General features: G+C 40.6%; 1 protein-coding gene across 3 annotated transcripts in view; it reads left to right on the top strand.

The window, feature by feature from the left end:
• Nucleotides 1–1,270: 1,270 nt before the first annotated feature.
• Nucleotides 1,271–23,699, top strand: part of LOC121607652 (serine/threonine-protein kinase WNK1-like) — a 28,115-nt gene continuing 5,686 nt past the window's right edge. Inside the window, exons 1-20 of one of the 3 annotated variants that reach the window (XM_041938570.1) lie at nt 1,271–1,458; nt 3,157–4,413; nt 12,708–12,880; nt 13,227–13,447; nt 15,109–15,266; nt 16,481–16,569; nt 16,663–16,882; nt 17,057–17,158; nt 17,329–17,713; nt 17,844–18,001; nt 18,197–18,280; nt 18,657–18,692; nt 19,239–19,358; nt 21,001–21,080; nt 21,173–21,335; nt 21,424–21,540; nt 21,880–21,993; nt 22,112–22,160; nt 22,273–22,416; nt 22,602–23,623. In XM_041938570.1, the coding sequence (XP_041794504.1) occupies nt 3,616–4,413; nt 12,708–12,880; nt 13,227–13,447; nt 15,109–15,266; nt 16,481–16,569; nt 16,663–16,882; nt 17,057–17,158; nt 17,329–17,713; nt 17,844–18,001; nt 18,197–18,280; nt 18,657–18,692; nt 19,239–19,358; nt 21,001–21,080; nt 21,173–21,335; nt 21,424–21,540; nt 21,880–21,993; nt 22,112–22,160; nt 22,273–22,416; nt 22,602–23,623 (4,233 nt within the window). In that variant the 5' untranslated portion in view covers nt 1,271–1,458; nt 3,157–3,615. Of the gene's footprint in view, nt 1,459–2,030; nt 2,209–3,156; nt 4,414–12,707; nt 12,881–13,226; nt 13,448–15,108; nt 15,267–16,480; nt 16,570–16,662; nt 16,883–17,056; nt 17,159–17,328; nt 17,714–17,843; nt 18,002–18,196; nt 18,281–18,656; nt 18,693–19,238; nt 19,359–21,000; nt 21,081–21,172; nt 21,336–21,423; nt 21,541–21,879; nt 21,994–22,111; nt 22,161–22,272; nt 22,417–22,601; nt 23,624–23,699 lie in introns of those variants that run through there. The other 2 variants (XM_041938572.1, XM_041938573.1) reach the window with 2 other exon arrangements.

Below are 23,699 nucleotides of genomic sequence, written 5' to 3'. Positions count from 1 at the left end.
AAATGTAGTTAATGACAATTTACAATACATACACCTGATATTAACAATAAAATAGTAATTAGGCATTGTGAATATAATGTGTTCAGCAGTGAGCTTTTCGTTTTGTGTGAAATAATATAAATGGGGATACATATGACATGTTGAGTCAACAAATACCAGCAGGGGGCGGTGCTTACTTGTAGGAAAATTGTGTCACTGAAATGGTTTCTACAGAAAATCGTCTTGCTGATTGTTTTTTTTTTTTTCACAAAATGCATTAAATAAAACTGAGTCATATGTATGTATAACAGTATGTTGAGGTCGTATCTTGTCCACTCATTATAAAATGTCTTCCTATATTTTTCCAATCATTTGTTGTCTGAAAGAAATTTGAAGAAGAGCAGCTCACCTGTGGTCTTACAAATAATTCATCCTGGTCTATGTTTTAATAATGACACCATATCTTGTAATTTGTTAACAGGGCTCCAGCTAATAATGGTGTGATTAAAGTAATATGTTTTGTCAGACACTTTATTAATTAAAATAAGCTTTCATTTTTCAATTTCACAACAGACGGTTAAACAGCAGCTATACATGGAAGATACAATCAAAACTAATAAATGGAGAAATAGAATTAATACAATGAAATAATAAAACAATAAAACAGATAAAAGCAGATAAAAAATATGTTTTGATTGGAGTGTTTTGAAATGGAATTAAAACACAATTGTATATTAATAATTATCAAATATGTAAAGTATTGCAGAAGGTAAACAATGATTTTTGTTTTCTTTCTAGAAAAAAATTGTGAATGTAAAAAAATCTCTTTTTGACCTTGTAATCAAATCATTTGGGGGTCTTTACATTCAAAAGATATTGTTACATATTTGACAAACAGCTTTAACTTGTTTTGACAATATTGAAAATCACACCTAAAATCTGACCAAAATTTCTCGGTAAAATTAAAATTGGAGAAGACATGAATGAGTGATACTTAATGCAACAGACATCAACATTACTAAGGCGTAAATCATTATCGTATCCAAAAATGATTTTTAATCTTATTTCATTCCTTTTTATTTACCTCGGGTACGTTTATCACATAATTATAGAATCAGGACCTATACTTGATATGTGGTTTGAATTCACATGTGTTGAGAAGTACACATACGTCCACTGTCAAAAAAGATCAGATACAAAACTGATACAGAGAAGATGTGTTATGGTTATGAGGTCATTCTTCACTGGCGCAGGCGCTCTCGGAAAACCCCGTTTCTTCGTCAATATGTAGCAACTGCGCCGCTTGTTTGTCAGTAAGCCCTCAAATCGCAACTTTGGTATTCACTAAAAAGGTAACTTATCCGCCTGAACCCGAAGGATAATGTACATATATTATCTTATATAAATGCGAAGACGGATTGACACTGTGAGGACAATTTCAACGTCGATGACCGTCAGTGTTGTGGATACGATATTGAGGTAGGTCGCTATCTGCCACCCGGCACCACTACGTTAGGTAGGAAGGGCTATATATTGCTAACAGCGGCTAGCGTAACGTAACCAAATAGAAACAAACGTCATATAAGCTAGATGCTTTAGCTGTCGCACACGATAATAGTCTTTAGAACCAGCCAATAATCATGTCAGTATAAAGTGTGTTATAACAACAGACTAAACAGGTGTGGTTAGTGCGGTTATGTTTCAGAAAACGTTAAATTGAATGGAGGACAGCCAGGAGGTGGGTCTTGCTTTTTAGGCCATCAGCAAGACCTGCCTAGCTAACGTTAGCTAGCTGGGTAGGCTAGCACTGGCGCTATTTTGTTCCTGTCTGATGGCTCTCCAACCGGCGTCATACCGTATCCGGTGTGTTAGCACGGCTTGTAATGACTTGGATACGGTAAAGTTGTCAGTATAGAATAAAAACAAGTGTTGAATGGTAACTGGAACAGATACGTTAAAATAGCTACAATAGCTAGCTATGTGGGATATCTTTCACGTCAAGATGAATTGCGAACAACGGGCCTGGAATGTATTTTTAAAATACGTGACGTGGTAAATCATTCATCATTGCTTCACTGGTTAAGGATCAGCTAACGCTAGTTAACTAGCTCCGCGCTAGCTTCTGTCGTTAGCGAGCTAACAAAGAGCCGTTGCTCCTCCTTGCTTTGTATGCTCGATGTTGCCATTTCAAATGGCTATGGTGACACTTACAAGGCGGTGAAGAAATGGGTAAGTAAGACAAGGCTTATGTTAATCAGACTCCTAATTTAACTAATTCGCGCTGCCGTTTCTCTTATCGGAATCTTGTTGCTGCTAACTTTACCAGGTTTAGTTCTGACATTGTGGTTGGTTACAGTGGCAAGGGCTGCAAACACATCAGGATAACATATTGCTGACTAGTAAGCAATAAGACTGTAATTGTCATTGCAGGTCTGCATATTTTAAAGACCTTAATTAATGTCACGGTGCAAACATGTATACAAACACAATTTCAAAAATAGTCATACTAAATGGCACCGGTGTTTACTAAATGGCACCGGTGTTTTGCATCGAAAATTTAAATGTTGCCAGGTTTATAGCTTTGCACCTTTAACATAAAGTGTACAAAGCCGATTTTAACAATGTACTTAACATTAGTTATTCAGACAATAGTCATTAACATGAGTAAAATAAGTAGCAGCATATGTGGTTTCTTGTTTATACTGGAGACTGAGGAATAAGCATCTGACAGCTGTGCTCAATTAGTTACTTCTAGGCTTTAACAAATGAGAGGCACTGAGAGGTTAGTGTGTCATTCTGAAGGGCTGTGGAATGCATTTAGGATTTGTGCGACATTGTATGCTTATCTGTTTTATAAACTTAATATTTACTTAATATATAAATCTTATGGGAGGGCAGTAAGGACACATTAAAGGTGAATCACAAAATAATCTAGACACTGAGCCTTACACTGAAGTGCACATGGCAGTCAACTTAAGAGATCATGTCTGAAACACTAGATATGTAGTGTCTGTCAGCTTTTGATGAAAGCAGTGTTATTAAACTTTATGTATACTGTAAATTCTACTTGTGAACACATTTGGCTACTGTCTTACAAATCTTGTTGACATTTGACATACTGTTGGTTACTTTTAGAAACATGTCAAGCAGCTTTTGTTTCCTTTTTTTCTCTAACAGTGAAACTGGACTGGAGCATATTCAAAGTGTCTGGCCATCCTACCCTTGCCTACAGTTGGAAGTTTGGTGCCTGTTGTAGGCTGTGCATGTTTGTTCCTCACCAGTGATTCCCCATGCTTGATAGAAGCTGCACCCCGTGTCTTACAGGATGGATGATGTGGACTTAAAGAGACCTGTGTATCAACATCAGCAATCTCTATTCTGCTGTGGTGTTCAATCTTTTACTGTTTACAAGAGATCACCTCCCATCCTACACCTCCAAGCTCTGCACTATATATATAAAGACAGTCTTTAAGCAATAAAAAGACAGCAGGAGGCAGAAGTTGTAAGAATATCTGTCTTTTTTTCTTTTTAAGGCATAGGTCGATACTGCTTATATAAGCTTATGGCGGACATGGCAGTATCCTTATTTTAATATTTCAGTTATTGGACCCCCTTACTATTGGTGTGGGTGGTGGGATGTCGGAAAAGCCAGACGACAAAATGGTGAAGTTCCTGGCTCCCCCCCAGAAGAGTGGAAATGGCCCCAGTTCTGGTTCAGATTCGATGGTGAGTGAATGCCGGCCAACAGAAGTGAGACGCCGGCATCACACCATGGAGCGTGATCGATGTAACCCCGAACACCGTTTCTTGCGACGTAGTGTCATCAGTGATTCCAATGCTACAGCATTGGCACTCCCTTTACCCAGCAAGATCCCCATCCCTGCACCTCATCGGGTTCAGCTACGGGAAGCTGCCCCCCAGCGGCAACAGGCTGCTGCTGTTGCTCATTTGCCGCAGCCTGAACCAAGTTTAGCTAAAAATGAGGAATCTGCTGATAGTGGAAGAGGAGGACAAAAAGGAAAAGATGTTGACATAGCCAAGGTGGATGTAGTGCCTTCAGAGCAGGAGCCTGCCATTGTACAAGATATCTGTGATGGAGAGGTGGTGGTAGCAGCCCGTTCTGCACCATGCTTAGGAACAGAATTGCCATGCCAAACAGAATCTGAAAGCACCACTGAGGTGAAGGTACATCATGAAGAAGAGGGGGAAGAAGAAGATAAGGACTCTGCCAAGGCACGTGCAGAGGCAGAGCAGAGAGAAGCTGAGAAAAAAGTTCAGGATGACATCGAAGAGGCAGAGACCAAAGCAGTGGGAACATCACCGGATGGGCGTTTCCTAAAGTTTGATATAGAAATTGGACGTGGCTCCTTCAAGACCGTCTACAAAGGCTTGGACACTGAGACCACAGTGGAGGTGGCTTGGTGTGAGCTGCAGGTATGAATTTTGGATATTACTTACCTTTCTCCATACTATTCCTATCAGTTGCTATCAGTTATTAATATTCTTTACTTGAGTCACCCTTAGTGTTGTGTTCTCTTGCACGTGTCATCATCTGTTTTTGTTTGGGCTGTTTGCTTTCACCAGGCTTACGCATGATGGAGTAGAGCCAATGCAATTTCCTTCTAAACCGTTACCTGAGCTAAAGCAGCTGTCATTTCCCCTCTGACAGAAATGGCGAGCATTTCCTTTTTGATTGTTTCACATTGAATTCATCAGAAAAGCACCGCAAAATAACTTCTCACTTCCTCATTTTACTTCTTTGGTGCCACTCCATCAATCCATACTGACTGACATGACTACTTACAACTGAATGGCTTAAGTAAAAAGTTTACTTCACCATAAGACATTAGAAATTACCAGAAGTTATCAAGTCTTGTAGGGCTTGTACAATTAATGTTTTTAACACTATGACTAGGAGACACACTTGAGACACTGGAAATGACCTTGGACAAGATTTAGGGTTAGACTTTTTCATTGAATTGGTCGTGTGCAGATTTCATATAGTCATGATAATGATTTCCCATATTTCATACAGGCAGAACCATTACAGTGATTATAATTTGCAATTTCCAGAAATGAATATAGCAACAGTATTAATAATCGACTTATACCTTTAAAAAACTTGACTTTGTAGTTTTTTATCTTGGCTTTAAGAGTTTTCTTTGAACCTTCATATACTTGAGTTAATTATTGAACCCAGTTTATTGTTATTATACCTGAATACAGTGTTTCTGTATTACAGAATCCACTATTTTGCTTTGAATCTGCTTCAGACCAATAGTGATTTTCTTGAATTAGAGATAGAATTGTTTGTGAAAAAATAGGAGCTCTGCTGTCTGTTCAGTTAGCTTCATGGCCCACAGAAAAGTTTGACCTCATTCACCACATGAATGTTTGCTTTTACTGTCACGCTTTCACCCTGCCTTGAGAGGCATAGGCCTTGCACGGCAGCACATGCAACCATAGCTACACATGCACTCTGGTTTCAGAACAATGTGAAGATTACAGACACGTGCCCCTCCCCCCTCACACAGACCGAATCAAGCGCATGCTCAGTGCATTCCTCCTCTCAATGCTTGTGTGAATGTAAAATGGGTCACATTCCTGATAGAGGAATCTCCTGTGTGAAGTGAAGCAGGCCAGCCTTCCAAGCCTGCTTCTAAGCTAATCAGTCTACATCCCACCTTTTTAATGTCCTCACATTTTCCCATATTTCTTTTGTTTCAACCAATTTCAAGAAAAACTATGTAAATGTAACTATGCAGTCCTACTTTCACTAGCTAATATTATACTATGAGTTAGTATAAGTAAAAGTATGTAGTTATTGTTGTCCAAACTTTATAAATCTTCCCTTTAACAAAGCAACTAATAATTTGCCAACTATTGTAGAAGGAATTGAAAGCCATGTGAATTTTCACTTTTATTGACTGAGCATAGGGGCATCAATCAGCATGTAATCAGACAGAAAAAAAGTTCAGCTTAAAACCAGTTTGAGAAGTGAAGAAGAAGGGAAAAACAAAATGTGCCTGTCTTTGTGTAGTTTATAAAGAATTATTCATCCAAATGGACAAGGTGTAACAGTCTCTCTTGAGGCTCGCCTAAACTTGCTGTAGGATCTAACTGGCTTTATTTTTTCAGTTACTACTTATAGCAGAAGTCTGATCCACTGCAAAAGGATGATTTGTTGAAATTTTTCAAGTTGAATGAGAACAGCTTTGTTTTATGCACATGGTCTGTTCCGTGTAACCTGACACTCTCATTCCCCTTCGTTTCTCTGTCAACTCAAGGGTTTCAGTGTTAGAAACCGTTGAGAAGCTGAAATCCCCTCTCACATGGCTGCTAAAGCTGCCCCATGATCTCTGAAGCGCTAGTGTTAAATTCTCCATACATCCTGTGGGCATATGTAGTGGAATATAATGTAAGCATATATTATTTTCTGTATGCTTTTTTTCTGTTAAGTTTCAATTGTTCAGTTCCTTTTCAGATATTCATATAATTACAGCATTTCCCCCTTGGGAGTTTTCGACAATAATAGTAATGGTTGCCTAAAAAATGCAGATATTAATATGGGAAAGCATGCACTGTTTAAGAAAGCAGTAGGGGCTCATTCAGTTAATGTAATTATTGTTAGTTTCCTGTTGATGCCAGAATCAGTGATGTAGAAAGTAATCAGCCTTGCCACTTGTGTGTTCACTGGGAATTTGGTGTCAGCTGGAAACAACAGCAGCTCCCTTGCCTGTATGCTAATGAAACAAGTATGACAGGTTTTGCCTCATAAGATCCTTTTCTCTTCCTGAAACATGGCAAAAATTCTAGAGCCACTTAGCAGCCCTGTGACGCTGTAATTCTCAGTACAAACCAGAAAACTATGTAAAAGGGTTTGCTATTCTCAGATCCCTACTGACCTGAAGGTGTTCTTGTTGATTTATTACGCTTATTTGTCATGGACAAAAGCGGTCCATGATCTCGCAGTAGAACATGAGCCTGGCTGGAATTTAGTCATTTGTTTTAGAGCTATGTTGTCATAAACTAAAGTTTTAGACAAGTGGAAATTTGGTACCACATGTCATGGCAAGTTCTTCAGTAGATATTTCACTCTGCACCAGAGTGTTGGTTTGATGAATCAACCAATCCTCTTTGCTTTTTCCTAAGATATGCTGCAATTGTGGCTAGAAATTGTACTGTGTAAAGTTTGAATAAAATATCCCTGGCTTGTTCAGTCTGGAAGGCCATCTGTCCACAATTGTCTAAGAATTTCTAGGCGTCTACCATTTTTCACCTCACCCATGAACCCACACATTTGTTTCGGATCTCACGTTGCAGGCATGTCTGAACAATAAGTAGGTCACCAAATAGAGGAAGTCGAGGGGGAAAAAAAGGAATACATTTAGGAACCTCCCCTTTCTTGCTCATTCATCCATCTTCAACCATGTCATCTTCCACTGGCTCCCTCCCTACCTCCTTCCTCTCCAGTACTGGCTGAAGCCAAGCATTGAAAGATGAGGAAGAGAACCCCAGGCATCCTGTAGACGCTATGGAAGCTGCCTGTCCAGCTGTCTGATGGCATCCGCTGGAAGTGACACTATATCCAAGTAGTATAACATAGTGACTCATCTGTAATTGCCCTTCACGATTAGAAGCCCTTAGGATTAGCGTAAGATTTTGAATATCTTATTTCTGTTTTTACAATTAGATGCAACAAATTCGGGAACAAAATGTAACATTTTGTAAAGTGAAATTCCTAACTGTATTGTCAGCATTCCTCATTGAAGCCATTGGGTAGACTTCCTCATGACATACTGTGGTTTACCCTCTAAGTCATCTTATTTTGACCAAGGTAGTAAGAATGTTTATGTTTTCCCCTTGTCCCTCAGTATCATGTAACATAAAGAATTCAGCAGTAGCTATTAGCTAACCTGTTACTGTAAAGCAGCCTTACTTGAACCGTTTACTCTTGATATTACAGTAATAGTAACGGCTTTTGGTTTTCAACAGCTGTATTGCTGTATTCTACAAATTGTCTCTTATCAGTTGCATTTACTGTTTATTACACTGAAAGAACTTAAATGTCATTGATCGGTAAAGAGGGATACATTAGTGAAAAAACAGTGGGGTTGAATGCTAGCTTTGTGCATCACAACGCTCAAAATAGACCACAAAGCTAAACTGACACCATTAACTGTTAAGCATCGTATTGTGTCCTGGTTCCATTCTGACTTTAACTGTGGAAGGTTGAAGGTTATGGCCTTTCAAACTTCTGATTTACAAGTGTGTATAGGTAATTTCCAGGTAAAGACAGTCACACAAATCAACAAAATCACACTGATCAGAAGGTCACAGTGCTTTCACTGTTCATTATATTTGTTGTGCCTTTTTGGACCCCCTTTTTTACTGTATTTCTTTCTACCCCAATGGTTTTAGATGAATAGTTATACTGGCAGATGTGAAATGGCCTGGCTCTTTCATCTTGTCAGTTGCTGACAGTTTGATTGACAGTCACAGTGATCTTTTGACCTCATTACCATGTGTCACAGTATCACCACAGTACCAAAAATCTCTGTCCACAGAAACATACTGCCCTAACAACACACTAACACAGTAATGTTTTAACGTGGCCAGCTGGCTTTCATGCCCATCAGCCTTTTGGTCTTAACCAGATGTCAATGTTAACCAGAGGGCTCCATCTAGTCCTCAGTGTCAACCTCAGAAGAGACCTCAATGCAGAGACCTGACACTGCCAGCCCTTGGCATGATCACAGCCTTTTTTTTACTCAGTCTATTTTTAGGGTTATTGGGTTATTTATGATGGCTTTTGCCTAGTAGCAGTATTTTCTGCTCTGCTTTGTTACTACTGTAGTTAACTGGCATCAGATGTAATTCTCGTCGGCTGGAAATGCCTCAGGACTTCAAGTCATTGAGATAGTAGTAAAGCTTGGTAATTAAGATTGAAATTGATATCATGGTTCAGATTGATTTTCAATGCGCTGAACTGTGTTCCACTCTTATACATTACTTCAGAGAAAACACTAAACAACTGTAAAACAAAAACTATCTTTAGTTTTGTTTGCTGTAATTAAAATGTACTCACAATCACATGTTAATATTATTCTCGTACAATTTTGTTTAAAGTTGATTAAGGATTATATTGAGCTACGACCATGTCCTACATAATGTCCTGTCCTCTATTGTTCGACCACAATTAGGGCTGGGAAATAAAGTTGATTTATTTCCCAGGTGAGTTGTAGCCCTAGTTCAGCCAATTTAGTAAATTCAAGTTTTTGTTTTTAGATGAGTAAAATGTGTGCGTTGTGGAAATCAAGTTATCCGTAACCAGAGGTCCTTGTCTGCTACAAAGGGCATGGAGGTCTGACAGAGATGGTAAAATTCCTTGTATCTAACACATATTTTTAAAGCTTGGAGGGAATTTCCATTTGATCAGTTTATACTGAGCCACTATATAATTTAAACTCTGATAATAAGTTGGGCTGTCACTGCTTAATCGTGCATTTGCTTGTTGAGGGGTGTGCCGCTGAACTGAAGCAATGGGTTCATGATTTCAGATAAGTGTTGTGCTAACTCTGCAGAAATGGTCAGAAACAAGGTGTTGACTAGTCTGATTTGGAAGATATAGTACTCTTTGTTTTTAACTGAATTTCTACATTGTTCTCACACTCTCCCTTAACTAGTGTGTATATTCTAAACACATTTGCAATACTGTATATTTCCCATGCTCTCTTTCTCTCACTTTATCACATTCAGAGACTTAACAAGGTTAGTATTCACAGCTGAGAGTTGCTATTGCAAAGGCAGTGGTGGCAACACAGCTTTTTAGTGAGCTGACTCATGCCCACTCTGTCAAATAGAGCTGCTGTGATTCAGCTGCAGCTGCTGTTGCCCTCTGAGTGCCTGACAGGTTATGTTTCCTAATTTATAGACATTTAAAGCCTCTCCCTCAAAATGGTATGTAGAATGTGATGAATGATTGACTGTAGAAAAACCTCACAAAATCCGTGAAAGCACGCAAACGGTTTTGAAGTAATCCTTTAAGGTCTACTGTTGGGTTTGGGAAATTCTGACCATCTTTATGAGTTTCTCAATGGGAAGATGGGGTAGTCCAAGTGGAGCTGAGGTGCAATAAGCAAGCTACAGCACCCTTAGCCGATAGGTCAAGACACCTATCAGTCAGGAAAACATGCCCAACATTATTTTTTTCCTTGACTGGCCAGCTCATTGTCACAAATCACAGGGAACACAGGGAGAAAGAGGGAGATAATATGGAACAAAGGTCCCTGGTGGAACTCCAACTAAGTTCACCAAGTCTGCAAATCTAAGCATCGAGTTGTTGGTCCACCACATCATGAAACAGTAATCGTCACATTTGTTGCCAAACTATACAGAGGATGTGATATTAAATATTGGTGACATAATATGGGAATATGCTTACATGTATCTACAGCTGTTTGACTGGTACATGTCTAAGATTACTGTCCTTGCTTTTCTTCATCTCTTCAGCCATTAATTTAGGTAGCAGAAGATTATTTTTTTTTTACTTGAAGTTTTTTTTATCTGATTTAATCTTTTATTTTTTAAAGATAAGTAAATCAAAGGGAAAATGTCTGTCTTTGATAAAGACAGCTTATACCTATTGACTATGGGTATCCTTGGTAGTAATGAGAGAAAACCATTCTGTTTGTTTCCCTTCCATTGTTTTGAGAATAGTGGATATTTAGCCTTTCTGATGAGGGGGTTGGGGATGTACCAGACTCTGTGTTCTCAGTGAGACCAGGTCATGGCACAGGCCAAAGAACTCTTTCAAGTGACAGTCAAAGGGAGTGTGATGTATGTCTTATGATTGGAAGACCATAAATTCCTGGAGGGTTTTTACATGCCCTGGGTCATGCATGCTTTTAAGTGGTAAGAGAGGTATGTAATTAGTTCATCCTGGCTTGTACTGAGTAATTCATGGAAAAATGTCAGTGGGGTAGGGTTTTGGAGTGAGAGTGAAATGTTTTTCTCTCTTTCTTTATTTTTGTGTAGATAACTCAGGCACGTTTTCTTCCATGGTTTTGAATAACTGTCTTTCAAGACACGTCTGACTCAACACATCACACCTCACATTCTGATGCCAACTCACCTTTTATGATCAATTTAGCTACTGTGTTACGGTCTGAAAGCACTCCCTTCCTTTGGTCTTAATTTCTTTCTTTCTTGTCATTATGCATTATGCAGCTGTTTGTTGAGTAGAAAATGTGCTTTCATAAGTTATGGCAGTGTGCCTTCACAAAATAGCACTCCCAAGTGTGTACAGAAGTTGAAGTAGATGTCAGTGATGCAGGTAAATGTTTTTTTATCATACAGGGAATGCAATTTTCTGTTCTGACATTTGTTTTAGATGAGCTATCATTGTGGCTGTGAGCCTACAGTGCAAATGCTGTCCTTGATACAGCAGATTGGTATTTGTGTAGTTTGGGGTCCTGCACACCCAAGGGTAGAAGCTCTGAGGCTATGAATGCTGCTGTTGATTTTTTGCATGACTGTTCACGTGGTGCACAGAAAGAGAAAGGGGAACCACTGTCCCACTAGATACTCTGCTAAGTAGGTCAGTTGGTCCAAATGCATGGTTGAGCCTCCCATTACCCTCCCATCTTCCCTCACCCTCTGTTTCCTGACATTGCTCCCTGATTCAGTGTCGTCCATGTTTCTAATTGTTTACACATTTACCTTTAACTTTTCATTCATGTCAGCCCTATCTTGCCCCCAGATATTGAACACATTCAACTTCAAACATCCGAAATGCCTCCAGCAAAGGCTGTAGCAGTTTCAGTTATGTTTTTCTTCAAGCAATGTTGGTGACTGGAAAGTTTTCTATCTCTTGCTGACACACACACAAAGGCAAATGCTCATTCTCTACTCACAAATGGCCTGAATTTCCTGGATAGCCTGGCCTGTGGCCAGGTCTCTGGAGGATTCAAGGGAGGTCTTTGGCTACAGGGTTTCACTGGGCTTGTCTAACTGGTATGGGTTTGCTGCTCTATAGTCCAGCATGCTGTAAATGTAGGTCATACCAGGAATTACTCAGGAAACCTGAGGAGGGTGACTTTATGCATTCCAGATTTTTTGTTAATACACAGTCTCTACAAAAGGGGGTTATTGCCAGTCTGTATCTATGCATCAGCTAGTTTATGGAATGTTAAATCCCACACAATACTATTATCTTTGGATATATTTTGCTATAATTCATAGACCAACCCATCAGCAGCCATACATTTATTGACTCGTATCATCCATAGCTTTGTTCAGAATACAAGCCTTGGTAAGCACAATGTTAGTCTCATACCAGACAGTTGATATCCAAAGAGCTTGGCAATATATCAGTATTATTATTCACTATAATCTATCATTGTTGTGAATAATGATGCACATATTTGTTTAAATTAACAATAAGGACCAAGCGAGAATGACCCCTAATAAATAAGGAGTTTGCAATGCATTTGCATTCATTGTTGCATGTTGTGATGATTATCTCTTGAAAGTGTGTGTGTGCGTGTGTGTGTGTGAGAATTCCTCACCTTTTGGCCTCTACTCTGCTATTTCTCCACTGTTCAAACCTGGAATGTCAAGATGACTGTAGATTACACTACTCCAAATTAGTCTGTATATATCTAGAAATAGTGCTGCTCTCTGTGATGTGTCACATCTTTTATGTATTTTCTTTTTGTCCAATACAGGATCGTAAGCTGTCAAAGACGGAGAGGCAGCGCTTTAAGGAGGAAGCGGGTATGTTAAAGGGACTACAGCATCCCAACATTGTCCGTTTTTACGACTCCTGGGAGGGACCCTCCAAAGGAAGGAAGTGCATTGTACTGGTCACTGAACTCATGACTTCTGGCACACTCAAAACGTGAGTCTCAAACTTGTCACAGCTAACATACACGTAGATACAGAAGTCATACATGCTTAAAACACATTCTGATAAAAAGGATCATCCTGATTATTGATTCTAAATATTCTGACCAATATTTGTCTGATAAAATATTTGATAAATTTAGTCTAAGTTGGTAATGTTATTTGTCAAGAATGGATCAAATGTCCATAAATATATTTCATGCAATTGAAGTATAATGCAAGTGCATTTGCTCTGGTTAGGTGCTTTTATTAAGAAGTGTACAGGAAATACTATATTTCTCACATTATTTATTCCGTGCTTCTCAGAGGATATGTGAAATGTATGATCTGTTCACTTGTAGATATCTGAAGCGGTTCAAGGTGATGAAAATTAAAGTGCTGCGGAGCTGGTGTAGACAAATCCTCAAGGGACTCCACTTTCTTCATACTCGGGCTCCCCCCATCATCCACAGGGACCTTAAGTGTGACAACATTTTCATCACAGGCCCAACAGGATCCGTCAAGATTGGAGACTTGGGACTGGCCACACTCAAGCGTGCATCATTTGCCAAGAGTGTCATAGGTACGACTCCAAAGTCATTTCTACATCCTGGTCCCTGTCCTGCTGTTGGACAGTACCTTTTGTTTGTATGGAAATTGATGGTGTTTAAAGAGGGTATTTATCTTGACTTATTTTTCTGACGGTGTGGTTCAAAAACAGACCACAGCGTTTCAGCTGTCTCTCAAACCACAGCTCAAATGGAGGCCAAAAACTGTGGTAATCTTAAGCAGATAACCACAAGGCTTTCTCTCTTTGCACTCACACAGTAACTCTATCAAGTTTGGTCATTGTACAGAATATTTCTGTTCTATGTTTCTCCAAAAAAGAGAGGGTTTTTTTTCCAGGCACCTACTGAATGTAAGTAGCGCCTAACATTTCACATACTGTTAAATATTAATATCATTATTATAATAGTTGTTATGCCTTCTTGCAGGCTAACCTGGCCATGGCTAAAGGTATGGCCTTTGCTTCTGTCATAGACTGGTCTTTGTTCTGTGGTTTGGAAATATGTGGTCTGTTTGCCAGTTTACCTAATGTTTAACATCTCTTTCTATGGGTTTGCCTCAACAGGTTTTTTTTTTCTAGTGTTTGTCTCTTACTGTCTTTTAAAATATTGCAGGTTGGCAGAATCTTTTTGCTCCATCTTTGTGTCCAGGGAGCTCTCCCCACTTTCTCTCTGTCAGCCTTTTGCCTTTGTTTTTTTTGTTTGTTTGTTGGTTTTATTTTAAATCAATTTATTTTATTTTATTTTTTTACTTTCACATTCTTGGGTATGTTTTTAAAATGTAGGCTCTAGCCTCAGCTGTGCCCCATTCTGCTGTTTGGAATGAATAGGGTACTGCTGGTCATTGAGTAAGTATGAACTTTTATGGGCCTGGTAAGTCTGACAGTGTGCTGTAACACACATCAATATCAAAAACAATTACATTCAAATAACCAAATGAGTTTTTCTGTGTAAGACCTGAGATTGAATATAAAATGATCAATGAATAGAAGAAGGCTGATGTGCAAAGACACACTGCTGAGCACAGTAAGTAGCTATGGGATCTGCTTTTCTCAGCCTTGACCATAACAGTTTCCTCCTGCAGGTCAAGAAGAAATGGTAAGTCAGACTTCGAAAGGTGAGTGTGCTATAAAAGACAATGTTAATGTGTTTGTAAGGTAAGGTCTTGACAAAAGTTATTTCCATAGCTAGTTATATTTCTCTTACTTGGATCATTGGCATCTCCTTTGAACAAATCATACTGTATTCTGGCCTGAGTATTATTCTCAAGGGCCAAATTTTGAACCTGTTGAACATTGGGAATAGCATTAATTTTGGCTAACAGTTGTGTTCTGCACATTGGCTTAACTCAGTCACCTTATTATATCACAACATGTTAAGGTCTTACACAGACAAACACGTGCTTTCCTCTCTGCAGTCTAACTGAGCCCAGCTTCTCCCTCCTTTTTTGTTTTCTGTCTCTTTTTTGCTTTCCTTCCCCTTTTCTTTTTTTTTCTCTCTCTTCCAACTTTCACCTCACAGGTTCTACTCCAGGAGATGTCAACAGGCTGGTCACTCTTCTCATCCTCCTCTTCCTCAACCCCTCATGGGTTAGAGGAGCAGAGGGGCAATGGGTTGTGAGAAGCCCGCTCAATCAGTAAGGGAGTTCGAGAGTTCTGAATAGTTGTTTTGATTTAAGGTACCCCTGAGTTCATGGCGCCTGAGATGTATGAGGAGAAGTACGACGAGTCAGTGGATGTGTATGCCTTTGGAATGTGCATGCTGGAGATGGCCACCTCAGAGTACCCTTACTCAGAGTGCCAGAATGCTGCACAGATCTACCGCAGAGTTACCAGCGTAAGTCTTCTTTTCAACCCTCCATGTCACCCCTCTGCCCTGCCTTCACCTCTTCCTGTATGCAAAGAAGGCTAGTGCCCCATTGTGGAATTATTTTATATTCCTACCCCTCTTTATCTAGCGTATACATTTCTATCTTCTACTATTGTATTTCACCTCTTATCTTCAGTGTATTCCTGTTGGAAGAACTCCCACTTTGAAAACCTCAAAGAGAAAATAGTTATTTACACCAACAAGCCCCTTTGCTCACCTCATCCTGTCTTTTTTCTTTCTTTCTGAATTATGCTGTGTGTTGGTTAAGCATGTAAACGTGAGGCGTGGATGATTGATAAGAGGCTGAACAAGCACAGTCCTGCTTAATGATTCAGTTTTGTGATGACGCCAGAAGGGCAGTAGCTGTCCTAGAAAAAAACACATATTTGTAGTCTTATTCATAGTTCATATCGGCTTTTTAAATGCATAGTCATGGATATGATTCATACTGTTGCAATTACACGAGTCTCATAGATAAAGAGATAGTGTTATGTGCCTTGAAATCTGTATGTCCTTAGTTTATCATGAACTGCAAAGTGCGAATACTGAAGTCTTTGCCACATAATTCAAGACACAATTTTTTACTCTGCTGCTAAGTGTTCTGAAGTAGTTCTTAAAGCTCTCTTTATGAGCCACAAATAGCTCATACTGCAGAGCACCAAGCACAGTTGACTCAGATGAGCAACAAAGTGCTACAGTGGTTTATTTAGGCAGTGTCACATGCCCTGGTTTTACAGTAGTATTCCCCTGGGGAGATGGGCTGTTGTTCTTCCTATTCTGTTATTTAGCTCAGCTGTTCAGCTCTCAGTCAGTCCTCCATTTTCCTGTAGCACCATGCAGTTTCCTGTTGGTCCTTCCTCAGTTCAGCACCTCTCTTTAGCCATCCTCTACTGACTTATGCCCTCCTTTTAACATTATTTTAATGGTTTACTGGCAAGGTAAAGTTTCTGAGAAGCAACCCTTCCTCTTCATACAGTGACATTTGAGCTTAATTCCACAGCAAAATCTAAAGAGGGAATTTGTTTAAGGCTGTAATTATCGCAGTCATCAATATTTCTGTGATACTCAGGTAGAGTCTCTGAGTTGAAAACAGACAACAAGGTATGGGGTAGTCTCCAAAATAAGAGAAGGTGGGATGAGAAGCAGAAACATTCTCATTCAGGGTTCTGTGTTTCCTGTAGGGGGTGAAGCCGGGCAGCTTCGACAAGGTGGCCATTCCTGAAGTGAAGGAGATCATCGAGGGATGTATTCGGCAGAACAAGGATGAGAGGTCTCTAATTTAAAAGAACATTTCACAGGTTTGAGGTTGTCTAGCTCTCCAGGAAAACATGTATTTGCTCACAGCTTGTTTCCCTCTGTTTAGGTACTCAATCAAGGACCTTCTGAACCATGCCTTCTTCCAGGAGGACACAGGGGTGCGTGTGGAGTTGGCAGAAGAGGATGATGGAGAGATGGAGGCTATCAAGCTGTGGCTGAGAATTGAGGATATAAAGAAACTCAAGGGAAAGTACAAAGACAACGAAGCTATTGAGTTTTCTTTTGACCTCAACAAAGACGTCCCAGAAGATGTGGCTCAGGAAATGGTGAATTGAACTTCTAATGCTTTAATCAGTCTTTTAAAAATACAACACCACCTCAGTGCTGTTACTATTAAAGGCTGCATGACAAATAAAAAAAAAAAAGAGAAGTTATTTTAAAAGTTTTTCATCGCAGTCTTTAAGATGTTTTTTGCTGAATTATTTGTCATGTCTTTGTAGGTTGAGTCTGGTTATGTGTACGACGGTGATCACAAGACCATTGCAAAGGCCATAAAGGACAGGGTGTCTCTAATCAGTCGAAAGAGAGCACAACGGCAGCAGGTTTGTCCATGCTAACCATAGTCCATCTAATGTTACTTATCTTTACTATTGGCTCAAGAGCTTTGCTTGAATTCTTAACTCAGTCATAGGATGTATGCATGTTGTGATGTTTTGATGTCAATCAGTGCTCTCTTGGGGGGTTGACATATTTGCTGTTAATTGTCTTGAAGGTCAGAGAAGATCAGGAGAAAAGAAGGCTAGAAGAAGAACAGCAGAATCCGCTACTGCCAGTTCAGCAACCAAGCCAACAGTCATGCACAGAGGCACCTCAGTCCCAGCCAGTGCCACAGTCTGCTTCTTATGTCTCTCCACAACCAAACCAGCACAGCACACAGATGTCTGCCCAACCTGCATCTCAGCAGAGCCTTCAGAGCTCTAACTACAGCACTCCTCAATCAACCCAACTGACCGGCATGACGCAGGGGGTCCCTTACGTTCCCCACTCAACTGGGCAAGTCCCAGTTTCAGTTCAGGGTCAGAGTGTGACTACCATCCAGTCAGAGTCAGAGGAGCCAGAAACTGACCAACACCAACAACTACAGCACACTGGAGGAGGTGTGTATTAAAGACGAGTGATGGTCGAATACACTAACAGACCACTGGATGATAACAAAACGGTTGGATTTTTGAGTTGAGTGCATTCAGAATCTTTTCAAAAATTAACCTTCTTCTCCCCCTTTTACAGCCAGTCACATGGGAGACAGACTACCTGATTCCTCCATCCTTCCCGAAGCTCAGCCTCCTCAGCCTGGAATATCCTACAGCTCCCTTCCCAGTCAGCACCTTCAGCCCCAGGTGTCCTGCCCGCAGACACAAAATGACCAAACGCAGCAGCAGTTGCCAGTGAGTCTTGATGAAAATTGGATATTGTCTTGTGTGTTATGTTGGTCTCGCTCGGCAGGAACTTTACATCTGCACTCTACATGTGTCTCTTGAGCAATATGTCTTTATAGAATTTTATCCTCTATCTGTTTACTTCCTTATTTGCCTCATTTTAACCACATGTGCTATTGTTTTCTTTCTGTGCAACATACTAAGGTTCAACCCCAGATACAAGGTGTCCAACCTGAAGCTGTTCCTGTTGCAGCCAGCAGCCAGTCAGTTCCCGGGGCACCTCCACAGGTATACCTTGTACTGCATGTCTTAATGTCTTTAAAGGAACTTCACACCAATTGAAAAGCATTGTTTCACTGACCTCTGGTTAAAAGTTTCAAATCTGTTGCAACCGACAACACACCTGAAAGTAATGTCTGGTTGTACCGAACACACCCTGAAAACACTTGAATATCACTGCAGCAAATGTGAACTTCAACTACTTAAGGTCAGCAAAAACATGATTTTCAGAGGGTGATAAGTTAACCTTTAAAGGCTGTATTCTTTGCTGCAGGTGGCTGTGTTGTTCCCAGAGTTTTCCGGTCTCTTCTATTATATTTTCCTTGGTTTCTTTTCATTCTCAGGTTTCCTACTCTTACCCTGTGTTATGTTTTGTTTCTTATAGTATGGAGTTTACTACCAACCATCGCTTCCCCCTCAGGTAGATAAAATGTCCCATTTTCCTGTTACCACTTATAAATACACCCATAGCTTTTCGGATAACATGTTCTGGGGAAAAAAAAAGTACTATCTCTATTAGTCAGCAAGGAAGACTCAGCCTTTTTCGGTCAGTTTTCAGAGATGTTTGGTATGTTGTGGTTCAGTTATTTTAGGCTTTTAAAAATGGAAATTATGTTATCCTTACAAAAATCTTACAATCTTACAGTTGTTTTTAAAACATGCAAGTGCAGCGTGGATTGACATGCAATGTACATGTCTCTAAAATACACGGAGTTGACACAAGGATGAATGTTCAAAGATTAATGCCTTGACATCCCATATTGTCAAATTAATAAATGGTCAGATTATTGCAGCTATGGTATCCAACAGGTAAGTGCATCTCTGAAAGATTTAAATTAGAAACCGGGTTTTGAGGGAGAAGCTATGAAAGTGTGACGTGTATGTCAAATGTGTTTTTACCTCATCTTACCTCTTTTATTTTATTGTTGTTTCTGCCACACCATCATTATCTTCTCCCCTCTTCTAGATTCCCACCCAGCAAGTGATGATACCCCCGTCCTCTCAATCGTCTCCGTCCCAACAACCAGAGAGCAGCAGTACTCTTCAGAGCTCCACTATACCGCAGGCACAGACTGGAGCTCAGCAGGTACAGGTGACGCAGACACACACACTTCCCGCTCGTACTTAACATGCAAATTCATTTGACTGTGCTTTAAGACAGAGATTAACATATATAGGTATTTAGCTCATTAATTCCTTTGTTTTGCTTGACCATTCCAGAATATTAATTTCATGCTCTCTATTTTTATGCTTGCGGTTTCTCTGAACCTCTTTCTTTTCTCTGGACACAACTCTCATTATCATGGCTGTCCCCTATTTTTCTTCCTCTCTTCCCTTCTGCATGCTGCATATTCCTGCATGACTCTTAGTCTTGGGCCAATGATCCAAGTCCTCCTATCATGTCTCCTCCACTCAACGCAGAGCACCTATACTTCCTCTATCAGGCCTCGTGCCTCTCTGCTCTGCAGGTACTCTACAAAGCACAAAACAAAGCTGTGTGGTTAGGGTGTAAGTGGGTCAGAGATGAAGTATTTGGGTCACACCTTCTTACGTTGTTCTTGTTCCTTGAAGTATGTGTATATTTATACTTCAAAAAAGAAGTACATTTTACATATTTTTTGATAGATTTGTATTAAATGAAATAAACAATTATTTTGTCAATTATAGTAAAGAGCACAAGTAAAGATATGATTATCAAAAGGAGAGCAGTATCTACTAAAATGTGAGAACATAGTACAGTGTTTGTTTTCAGTGCTGTTAAATTTTGACCAAAAGAAGGCAATGTAAACAATTTCCTATCCTACTGGCTGTTCTGACAATCCAACAGCTCAAGGGTTTTACTTGAAGCTTCAAATCCTTCATGAAAACAGCACTCTAATACATATCATTTGTCAGCATGTGATAAATAAAAGACATTTTATCACAATTAGAAAATGAGCTTTTCAACTTCACACAGGGCTGGAACTGGAGATTGCAAGAACAGCAGTAACCTATATAAACTTGACTTACATCCATTACAGAACAGCAAAGGAAAAATTGGCACATTCTGAAGGAAATGAAATGAACATTGCACAGCAATATTTTCACTCTGCCTGAGAGCTGAATAATGGCGTCTTGTACCACCCTGATTCAAGTTTAAACAGCTCCATCTGGTGGGTTGTCTGGTTAAAAATCATTCTTTTCCTGTAAATAGTTGGTCACCATAAATGACCAAAATTAAAATTGAATAAATGCATGGAAACAACATATAAACAATCAGTTTACTGTGGAAAACCTAAATTATTTCATAAGAGTAATGCACAATAAGACTTTCTATTTTGAGATTGCTTGATAAAGAGCCTCATCAGATAGAGTGCAGTTTTGCAGCGAGGGGCTTTTTTTTCCAGTTGTAAAGCCAGTGAGTACTTCGCGTGCTACTTATGTGCCTCGAATAAATGGAGAGAAAGAAAGGAGGGCAAAGAAGGAGAAGGAATCTTCATTCCCCTGTTTCCAGCGTACTATTAAATATAAGGTACAGGTCTGTGAGTTTACCTCACAGCTAAAATCAGGGTTAGTCAAAGGAAAGGTGATTTGATGGTTGCTTAGCAACGATTTCAAAAAGTACCACACAGCTCTTTTTTTAAATTGTAGGCTTCAAGAGAAAAGGCAGTATGGTGCTCTTCATGTGTTGCAACGCACAAAATGCCCTCTGTCTGATCCGGCTCTTATGAAAGTTCTCTGTGTTTCAGGCCCCTGTGAGCATTCCTCAGTCAGCAGCCGTGGAGCAGCCAGCAGGATCCACTGCTCTGGTGCCACCATCTGTAGAAAGGTGAGAAGGAAGTTTTTTTTTTTTTTTTTTTAAAGCATGCACGTAATATAATAGGGTCTAATCTCTCTCTCATGGGTTCATTTCTGTTTCAGCTGCCTGTCAGATGCAGCTTCAGGTCTTAGTGATGGCAATGATGGAAGTTCTACATCAGGAGGTCGCCATGAGGGGCGCTCACTGAAGCGTCACCAGCGGCGATCTGTACGCAGCCGCTCCCGCCATGAGAAGACTGCAAGGGCCAAGCTAAATGTTCTCAGTGTACGTGTTTGTGCTGAGGAGTTTGTTCGTATTCTGCCTTAAGCTCTTTGTCATTAAACAGTTTTTAACCTGAATGAATGTTTTGCAGATCTCTAATGTGGGAGACAGAGTAGCGGAGTGCCAGCTCGAAACGCATAACAGGAAGATGGTGACCTTCAAATTTGACCTTGATGGTGATAATCCAGAGGAGATTGCACAGATCATGGTAGTAGTGGTTCTGTAAACATTTAGGACTGTATAACGTTTCTTTGTTTTAATAATGTGTTCTCTCTCCATGTATAATGAACGTATGTATTCATAGAGTATGTACATTTGCATTGCTGCCCTTCACAAAATCCCATCAATTTACTGAGAATCCACCATAACTGGACAAAAAGCAAGAGCAAAGGGAAGATACAGCTAATGGTCCTGTGTTGTTGTTTTTTTTATATCGGGTGTATCACCCAGTGATGATTACAGATTTTTAGCAATTCTGTGGAACACACTCACAGTACATGTCTCGTTTTCTTACAGTAAATGAACTTCTTTTTGCGTTCTGTTTCAGGTTGAGAGTGAGTTCATCTTGGAAAGTGAGCGGGAGTCCTTCATCGAGCAGGTCCGTGAAGTCATAGAAATGGCTGACGAGAAAGGAGAGAGAATGAAGGATGGGTTTCCTCAGGTATTTCCTTACTACACATCACCTTATTAGCCATTACCCATAATGACAGTTTTGATACTCTGATATCTGATATTTGATATGCCGAGGAGGTAACCACATACATTTTATCTCTTTGCAGATGAGTGATCACCAACCACAGGCTGAGCTGTCTGTTCCCATGCTGCCAGGTGAACAAACTTTAGCCAAAAATACAGTGCTGAATGTCAAGTTATTGATGTTTATAAAGTTTAGCTCCTGCCTCACATCTGACCTTTTCTTTTGACCTTTTCGTTCTCTCAGGCATTTCCCCGAGCACTACAGCCCAGGTGGTGCATTCAGCAGGACGAAGGTTCATAGTCAGCCCAGTGCCAGAGTCTCGTCTCAAAGAACAGTTCTTTGGTGCTTCCTCTGCTAATACCTCCTTTGGAGATGAACCTGCCCCAGGTAAGAGAAGAGTTTGCTTTTGGGCATGGCACAGAAGAGTGATGAAAAATGAAAACTCCAGGGTTTTTGCAGGTTATATATTATTACACAACTGTTAACATAAGCTGTTATTAATACTTACAATAATCATATTTAAGTTTTTGTCAATTTTCAGGTAATGACTTCCTGTTTTTGCTTTCTTCTAGCTCCCTCTATGACATTGGGCCTTTCTCTGTCTGCTCCATCGGGCACTCTCCAGCAGGCTTTCAGTGAAATGAGGCAGGCTCGTGAAGAGAGATGCAGCACCCTTGATCTCCCTGCTGCTGTGCAAGAACCAGGCACTGTCCCGTCCACTGAGGCAGGACTCGGCCCAAACTCTAACAGTGTACTTGCTCCTCCAGAGGCTGGAGGTTCCACCACTACCGCTACTTTTCCTGCTGTGTCTCTCTCGTCTATATCAGCATCCTCACCACCTGCCTCTACTGGAAGGGTTTCCCCTCCTCCTATATCCACTCAGTCCCAAACTCCAGCTCCTGTCACCAGTGATCCCAGTCCACCTGCTCAGTCTTCCCACGAAACAGCCCCCTCACAGCATGCACCAGCTGCCAACATCCCTCCTTCATCTTCCACCATTTGTCCTCCATCAGGGCAGACGTCCGTCCCTGCAGTACCTGGGCCTCAGCTCAATAGTAGTTCTGTCTCTTCTGTTGCTAGTGTCACACCCAGTAGTACTTGCACTGTTCCTGCTTCAGAGCAGCAGCAGTTTAATAGTGCTGTTACTCAGCCTATGAGTTCGTCCATCCATGCACCACAGCACACAACCTCTCAGTGTCAGCCCGTTCCCATTTCCACGCAGCCCCCTCCTCCCACCTCGTTACCCAACCAGAGCCAGGTCCAACCGCAGCCGGTGGAGTCAGAGGGGGCTGAGCTCCAGACCAAGACTGCTGGCAGAGATGATATTCAAGCTCTAGATAAGAAGCTACGGTCCCTCTTTAAAGATCAGAGCTCTGCCTCTTCGTCCACATCAGTGGATGCCAGTCAGAACACAGGCACCGCCTCTCCTCCCACTGGAACTTCTTCCCCTCCACCCGGAGCCGCCCTGGTCCCCCCATCTAACCTGCCCCTCAACTCTGGGGTGCAAGGTGTCCTGTGCCCCACAACAACCCCAGGACAGGGTATCACCCCAGCAGGACATGCACAGACGCCTCCAACTAAGCCGAGGGCACAGGTTAGTGAAAACAGCAACATCTAAGACTACATCCCAAAATGCTGTTTGTTGTGATGAAAATATTTTGACTTCCCTC

Source organism: Chelmon rostratus, chromosome 6, assembly GCF_017976325.1.
Source record: "Chelmon rostratus isolate fCheRos1 chromosome 6, fCheRos1.pri, whole genome shotgun sequence".
Classification (NCBI taxonomy): Eukaryota; Metazoa; Chordata; class Actinopteri; order Chaetodontiformes; family Chaetodontidae; genus Chelmon; species Chelmon rostratus.
Note: the sequence above shows the minus strand (reverse complement) of the source record. Positions and strands in the feature narration are given on the sequence as shown.